The sequence below is a fragment of the Dendrobium catenatum genome, unplaced genomic scaffold, assembly GCF_001605985.2.
Source record: "Dendrobium catenatum unplaced genomic scaffold, ASM160598v2 fragScaff_scaffold_1428, whole genome shotgun sequence".
Taxonomy (NCBI): Eukaryota; Viridiplantae; Streptophyta; class Magnoliopsida; order Asparagales; family Orchidaceae; genus Dendrobium; species Dendrobium catenatum.
The window spans coordinates 180764-189581 of record NW_021319890.1 but is presented as its reverse complement, the minus strand read 5'-3'; the positions used below and the strand labels follow the sequence as shown (position 1 = coordinate 189581).

Below are 8818 nucleotides of genomic sequence, written 5' to 3'. Positions count from 1 at the left end.
TTATATTTTTTTTTTTTTTTTTTTTGTGTCTTTTTTTTTTTTCAAGGAAATGGGATCTCATTTCTATACTAGACAATCAAATTCGAGAATTTCATTGTGATAGAAAATGTTTCGAAGTTGATGTATTTATGAATTTAAAAGGACTGGAGAACTTTGTCCAGAAAATTAGGTGGGAGACTCACGGGAAAATGAGAGTTGATAGCCTTTGGTGTTCTTTAGGCTGTATAAACTTGCTATGATGATTGCAATCGCTACAGCAACAGGTTGAACGAGTATTTTCTGCAATGAAGTATTATAAAGAATCGTTTCGCAATCGTATGGGAGACCTTGGATGAATGACGTTTACTTATATTGATAAGGATATTTTAATGGTATGACAATGACTTGATTGTTACACGATTTCAAAAGGGATGGAAGACGCACCCCCCCCCACGGAAGATTATAGATGACAATTACAGAGTTTCAAAGATTAATGTTCTCAATGTTTAAGTTTGTTTGTGCTTTATCATATATTTTATGTCTTATAATGAATCTAATTATTTTTATAAAAATTTTAAAACCGTCACTGTGCCCAAGTCCGGATGAAAAAAAAAAAAAAAAACAAAAAAAAAAAAAAAAAAAAAAAAATAAGTTGCAGGGTGTTTTTTCTTTCAAGGAATTGTGCCCCCACATGAAAAAAATCCTGGCTCTGCCCCTGTATGCTTAAGAGTCAATTCTCACCCCCCCCCCCCCAACTATAAATATTAAAAAGAAACGGTCATTTCTAATATTTTGCTATCAAGTCTTTTTAGGTCTATATCTACCGTCTTAACATAGGTCAAATCTAATACAGTTCTCTCCTAACAGAGCCATTTGGAAGGCCGCCTTTTACAGACTAATGAAAATTAATTGGATTATCTAAATCTACATGTATGATAACAGGGCAATAGACAACATGTTATTAATTCATTATCAATAATTGTTATAAATTTCAATTTGAGCTAACAGCCTTAATATTGAAATGTCAAAGCTAAAATAGTTCATCGGATTTAATTGGAATTTACCCATCATGCCAAACAATTTCAAGAGTTATGCCTCAAAATTACTAAACCCAAATTAGGATTACAAATCTTACTGGTAGCAATACAAACCCCTTAACTCATAAAATTATTGCTAATATAAGAAGCCAAGTACTTCATTTTATTTTTGTAGATTGCTTATTAGCTTGTTTAAATGCTTATTGATCTAATTAGGCAAATTAAGATAAGCTAAGTTGATCATTAAAAGATAAAGTAAGAGAATATATATATATATATATATATATATTGTATTCTCTACTTTTTAAATGTTCACATCCAAGCAAGAGATGTTTCTAGTGAAGAGGAGCGTATCAGCAGGCAAAAAGATTGAGTGCCGCAGCAAAGTAAGGACAGATTGTCTTACGGGTCTCCAGGAAAAGCAAAAGACTGCTTAACAAGTTCTTTGTACAAAAAACATGCCCTAATGGACTGCTTTGATTCCAATGCATTTAACCTTTTACGCCTAAAGAAATTTATCTTCGATCTCCATCTACGAAAACTACAAGTTTAACCAAGAGAAACCCCGCTAACTAACTGCGTAGAAATTAAAGCCAGAGCAAAGACTAATTTAAGCTTTAGCTCCGCTCCAATACCTATAAAGTTAATAAGAACGGCTAATTATCTACCAGAATAATAGCACAAATTATTTTAAGTGCTTCAAATCGAACAAAAGTTTACCAAAACCCATTCAATAAAATCGCATATCCAAAAGAAATCTTATTTGGGCCTTTTAAGGACTAGAAAGTGCCAGCCAAAGTTTAGGCATCAAAACTCAAAGGTTTTCACCAGAATACGGATATTCATATTACAAAGTTCAATCATGAAAATCCCAAAGTTGAATATTCTGAGAACCTGGTTCCCCAAAACAAATTCCAGACCATAAATAACATAACAGCTAAAAAAGTTAAAAGCCACACTCAACTGATCTGAAATGTCCGTCCGGTACGTCCGTTCGCCAATAGACAAGCAAGCGATCCACCGATCCTTAAACTTCATCTTCGCCTGCCATGGAAACGATAAAACTTCGGTTCGGTGTGTGGGTGAGTGTTAACCCTACTGGATATCACGAAAGAGACGCCAGATGTCCTTACGCTAATGATTTCGATGCGGGCGACACCAGCGAAATCCTCTGGTGCGAGGTTCGTTAAAAGAATCGGGTCGGAAACCGACCGGTGGCCTTTAGATCCAAAGCGCCGGCGAAACCGGGAAAGGCGGGACGGCTTCAATGGCGTCTCCTCCAGTTGACCCCTTTGCCTCGAGCTTTCGTTCCCCATTGCCTCTAAACTCCAAGAAGCTAAATCTTAGTTGTAGCCGGACAACCCCGTCGAGAGAAGAAGTTCCGCAGGAGGTAGTGAGTTGAACAACACTGGCCGCAGACTTCGGCTTTGACTAACCACTGCTGACTAACCACTGCCTGAATCACTGTTGTGCGTTTTCCTTCAGCGTTGCTCCTCCTAAATATCACCAATTATTGACCAAACTGCCCCGTTGCTCAGCAGTCAGCATCGACCGACCGACGCGAAGAATAGTGAGAAAAGTTTTGTCCTGTACAGCAGCGAAGATAGAACGAGCCGACGTATCTCGGAAAAAAGGCTAATTACTTTTCAGAGAAATATTAATCTCTCTTTTTATGGGACATTTAGGTCATTTAAGACAAATTCACACATTACGCATACACATAGACTCGAACTCTGAACCTCTTAGTTGGAAGCCTAAACTTTCAACCAATAGGTCAAGGAGAAGTGTGTTATTAATCTCTCTCTCTTTAACATTTTAAATTATTTTTTTTATACATCTAATATTTAAATTTTAATATTTATTTATATAATTCTTAAATTTTTAATTAACATCAAAATTAATATCTTTCTTTTCTTCTATATTACAACCATGCCCCTGAACTCCTTATCATTCACACATGTTGTATCCCTCCACAAACAATCAAAATCTTTTCCTTTTGTACGTCGTCAAACTCATTGCTTTTCGCCAGCAATATCTCGTTGCCCTTACTAGCACTCTCGCCGTCAGTTCTTTGAATCTCATTGCGACCAAGATCTCATTGTGACCCTCTTTTATTTCATCTATAGCGAGATTCTGTTACGGGTGTCAATATCCCAATATTTGGCATCACTTGAAATCCGACCTGGACTAGGCCTTAAAATTTTCAGGTTCAAGTCAACTCGTTTGACATACTAGTCAATTCAGGTAGACAAAGTCTACTTGTTTCAAAAAGTGGGTCAGGTTCGAGTCAACCCGGGAACCCGAAAATGACCCGGTTGACCCATTTAGAAAACCCTATTCTACCTTTTGCATGTTCGCGAGCCGTCTGCGAGTTGCTTCCTACTTCCCCTGTCTATGACTTCCGTAGCTTCTGGCTTCCGCCGTCGCGATTCGGATTGCTTCCGACTTCCGCGACATCCGCCATCCTTCCTCCACCGTCTGTCAGGCTGAGGCACTAGCTTGGGATCTCATTGAGATTCTGTTACGGGTGTCAATATCCCAATATTTGGCATGACTTGAAGTCCGATTTGACACAACTCTCCTTGGCCTATTGGTTGAGAGCTTAGGCTTCCAACTAAGAGGTCCAGGGTTCGAGTCTATGTGTATGCGTTGTGTGTGTGAGTTTGCCTTAAATGGCCTAAATGTCCCAAAAAAAAAAAAGTTCCGATTTGGACTAGGACCTAAAATTTTGGATTTAAGTCAACTCATTTGACATACTAGTCAATTCGGGTAGACAAAGTCGATCTGTTTCAAAAACTGGGTCGGATTCGGATTAACCCGGAAACCCGAAAATGACCCAGTTGACCTGTTTAGAAAACCCTATTCTACCTTTTGCATGTTCGCGAGCCGTCTGCGAGTTGCTTCCGGCTTCCCTTATCTATGACTTCTGTAGCGTCTGGCTTCCGCCGTCACGATTTTGGTTGCTTCCGACTTCCGCGACATCCGCCATCCTTCCTCCGCCGTCTGTCAGGCCGAGGCACCAGCTTGTTTGACGCGGGTTGGGTCGAGTCAACTTATAACCCTCACGGGTAGAGTCTATATTAGATTTCGGGTTAGATTCAATCCGTTTAGACATGGGTCAAGCCGGATTCAACCAGAACCCGACCCACTAACCCATTTTGACACCCCTAGAACCCGTCGTAACCTCTTCGTCGTCAAGGTTTTGTCACAACCGTTTATGAAATTTCATAGTATTACATTATACAATAGAGAAGTTTAGATGTTAAACATGTTAATAACATAACTATGAGTATTATGTATATAAATTCCTATTTTAAAATTATATCAACATTAATAAATTAATAAACAAATATTTTTTAATTAAAAGATAGAAAGCCCTCTCTCATATAAATTGATCCAATTAAAATTCTAATTTAATATTATTGTTTTATATAAATTTAATTGGGAGTATAACAACAATCTACTTTCTAACATTTTAATATTGTTAGTCATTGAGAATCATAATTTTGTATTGTAAAATTTCTATTGAAATTTTTTGAAATTATATATTTGTATAATGTTAAAAATAAATAATAAAAATTTTTGATACTATATTATAGCTCATACATATGTCTTAAATGTACACAAATAAATTTTTCAAATTCTACGCCATATTTTTTTTTATGATTTCCTTACCTTATCATCGCATGAACGGCTATAATAAATAATATCACAAACATACATTAAGAATTAAAATTTTGGCCAAATTTTATAAAGAAGATGATAATAATCAAAATTAGTGAAAAGAGCATGGATTAATGAAATTTTAAATAGGAGCAAATACGCTAAATTAAATGACGCATTCTAAAATGCACCAAATAATTTGGCGCAGTGAGAATACGCCATTTAGTTTGGCATATTATACTCACGCGTAGAGACATGTGAGAGAGGGAGGAGAGAGATGACAGTTGACAGCGGAGAGAGAGGTGGCAGCGGAGAGGGGGGAGAGAGATCACGGCGCATAGAGATAAATTTTAAGATATTTAACTATTATTTTAACAGATTTTTAAATATTTATTTATTCAACTAATTTTTTCTTATTAAAATTTTATTTTTTTATATATTTAATAATATTACATAAATTTTATTATTTAAATATAATTATGCTATCTTATGTTTAAATATAATATAATTATTTGTACTTCAAAATTATTTTGTCATCTAATTAATATGTTAAATATAGATTGAAAGTTATTTTTTAAAAAATATTCATAAGAATTTAAAATTATTTTGATTTTTTTAAAATTATTAAGAAAAAAATAAATTATTAAACCCTAAAAAAAGGCAGCTGACATCATACCTTTTATGTGTAAAACTTAAAAAGGGGAAAAACTAAAATGTTTGGTTTAAATGAAATAATCCACTTTATAGATATATTACAAGAGTCCACTCTTCCCCTTGATACCAATTTATATTTATATTAATGTGAGGGATAATGCTATATATTACATGCTAAGAAGTGTAAATTATGAATCCTTCCAACTTTAATATTTCCCTTATTTAACTTTGACAAAAGGAAAATTTTAATCCCTTCCTTGGAATTGCATTTTTCAAGCAAGTTTAGTAATCAAAATTCCATTGGCATTACAGGAAAGATGCCCATTAACAGTAGCCAAAATCCACCGTTAATCATGGTAATCCACTAGTAAAATATTGTTTCCTGCATATTTCCTGCGAAAATTCGTTCAACAGTAAATCGTGCATCATAAAGTTTATTCTGGCACCTTCCCAATATTCTTCCACCACTATTCTATATTGCAACTTTCTTGTACTTTTTCAAAAAGCGTACAGTTAAGAGACTACCTTCATGAATAGTATTATAAGTATGTGCTTTGTTGCAATTTTATGTATTCAACTTATTTAACATGTCAATATGAACTTTTCTTAGCGTATTTAGTGATACCAAAGTTTCGCCCACCTCTTTTGTAATGGTCATACTAAAACTGAAAATGTGATATTGTAATCAATATAGCCTTTCAAAAATAAGGTTTTGTGGAAGTTAGTATCATTTGTAGATGTTTGAGGCAATTTTTTATATTTTTTCAATATTATTGTAAATAGTCTTTTTTTTTTTTTCTTCTTTTTTTTACTAGTGTCTCTTTTGAATGAAATGTTTAACTATAATGAGATGAAATGGTTGTTACTTCATTCCTATGATCCAATTGTTGCATATGAAAAATTATTTCACTTAACTTATGTGGGTTGTATATTTAATCCCTTTTATAGATGCATATGGTTCACTTAAATAAGACCATGCTAATCTCTAATCACATAATTGAAAGGGGATTAAGGTGGTCTTGTGCCCACAAATCAAGTTCAATTGGTTTGAAGGCTAGGGAATGCATGGACCTAGCAACCTAGAATTAAGCAGGGGCAACATCCAAGCACCCAAGAAATTTTGTTATGTACAATAAGAAACTTAGTAAAATACTTTATCATGAATGCTAGTTCATCTTCTAGTACACAATTTGGATGAGAATTTCTTTTAAAACGCTATAGCATATTGTTTTGAATATGTAGGAAACATATAAGTTTACAAGTAAAAAAATTCCAATGGGATTATATTTTGTGTTTAACCATAAAATAATACATTAAGTGGCAAAGCTTGCCTCTCATTAATTTCAAGACTTAGCACCTTGATGGGATAGTTTGCCTTAATGAGAATGATCACAAGTTCTCAAGTCAACTTAAGAAAAATTGCAGTATTGAATATAACAAACTGAAAATTTTATGGTTATTTAGATATGATAGCTATTGCAAAAAATGTTACAACTTAAGATATGATAGCTATTGCCAAAAATGTCAGAACACGACAAATCAATAACATATAAAAATAGCAAATGATTAAATGTTTACTAATTTAAGTATTGGTCCATGTTAAATGTATGTAAAACTTAAAAGCTATAATGTGCGTACCATGAACTTTTCCATTATTGAAACTGGTTCTGGTGGCCTTAGATCATTTACAACAAAGGACAAGGTACGACAAATGAAGCCATCTAGTGTCTATCTTATTTCTAATGACTGTCCATCACTCATGATAGCCTTCCTTGGATAATCCTTTCCATTAATAAGTATGAAATTTTCATAGGAGCTTTATCATGTTCATATATATATATATATATATATATATATATATGCCAAAGCAGAACAAGTTATCCATCATCCACATCATCACAAATGGTGATAGCTTAAAGAGAGAATATCATGTGGAAATATATAGAACAAACGATTCAAAAATAAAACAACATGGCAATTAATAACATAAATAAAGCGTATATTTAGGTTGAAACCTTCTAGTGGTGTACCATGCAATGAGTCTTCGACCCACACATATTTGTGTCTAAGAGAATCATTTTCTTAGGTCATTTTACTATACCTTGATCAAATTTGAAAATATCTTCATATTATTCCCTTTATCCTTGGAGACATTGTGATTATGGTAAGATTAAAATTCCAAATTCTAAAACTAAGAGATGGGGATAAAATCACAAGAAATCAACTAGTGCTTATTAAAATGCTATCTTCTATATTTTGGAAATTATAAATGATTTATAATTAGATTTTTTAATCAAAAGTTATTTGACAGAGGATAAAGTTACCGGCATCCCCAACTTCAGCTTTTTTAGAGACAACAAGCTAGCTCTACAAACTGGGTGAGTACAATGGCACAATCCTCAATTGATGCAAAACGTACAAAGCTATCAAATTGTTCTTCAAATGATTCTTGGGGTATGGTCATTTTATCCTTAAAAGATGCATTTCTTTTCTCAACAGCCCATTTAATAGAATGGTCTCCAACTCTTGGTCCCGAAGTCTTTAAGTAAGACTTAATCAATTTCTCCTCTAATGTTGCCTTCTTCATCGACGAAATTTTGTCTTCAAGTTTCTTAATAGTAGATTCATTTCATGAAGCCTTCTTTTCAAAGAATTCTTCATAATTAGATATAATAACTACAGTTTTTCTGCTTCATTTCCAAAGCAAACACCCACAAATTCTCCATTAATCTCTTTTGAAAGAACTTTTTCATTTGTTCCATCATCTAATTTTTATGATCTTCGAATCTAGATGGTTTTGATATACCTGGCTTTTTTCCCTATTTTCTTCTCTTCAAGGACCACATTTTCTAATGTTTAGCTATCAATTTTGAAATATCTTGTTCTATGAGATACAAAGCATTATGATCCTCAAATGCATTCCTGATAATTACACTACTTTTGAAATCCTTATTACCACGTCCATAATCATCTCGATTTATTTTAGGTTTAAGTTTGGATGTCTTTGTTGTAGTTTTATTTTCCTTTGCTTTCTTATATATAGTGCTTGCATCTCTCTTTATAGATGTCGGTAGTTTAACATCAGAAGATTCTTTTAAATGAATTTCATTAGTCTAATTACCCACAAGATGACTACTACTCGAGTATCTAGCACCCTCAATCTTCTTCCTAGAATGTTGTTGAGGTATAAAGTTTAACCCTAGAATAATATTAAAACACAATGATTGCATCGTTGTAATCATGTGCAAAGTAACTAGAAAAAATAAAACCAATCGGAAAAGTGATCAAATACAACATTATTAAGCTAATTTGAAATTGGTATTCCTATTCAAAGCAATTATTTATCTATGTAGATAACATTAAAGCTTACTAGCAAAACTCATCAAACAAAAATAAACTTTCAATTAGAAAGCAACTTTGTTTATATTGTATTACTTCGACTTTACCTTTTATAAAATAGATTTGATATTTGTGTAAAATGTGAT

The 8818-nt window shown here is 33.3% G+C and overlaps 1 protein-coding gene across 1 annotated transcript in view; it reads right to left on the bottom strand.

Moving 5' to 3' along the window:
• LOC110110073 (phosphatidylserine decarboxylase proenzyme 2) overlaps positions 1–2465 on the bottom strand; it is a 118260-nt gene extending 115795 nt beyond the window's left edge. Inside the window, exons 1-2 of the mRNA XM_020841376.2 lie at positions 2150–2465; positions 1981–2060 (exon numbers count right to left, since the gene is read on the bottom strand). Coding sequence (XP_020697035.1) covers positions 1981–2060; positions 2150–2332 — 263 coding nt within the window. The 5' untranslated portion in view covers positions 2333–2465. The remainder of the gene's footprint in view (positions 1–1980; positions 2061–2149) is intronic.
• Positions 2466–8818: the final 6353 nt, after the last annotated feature.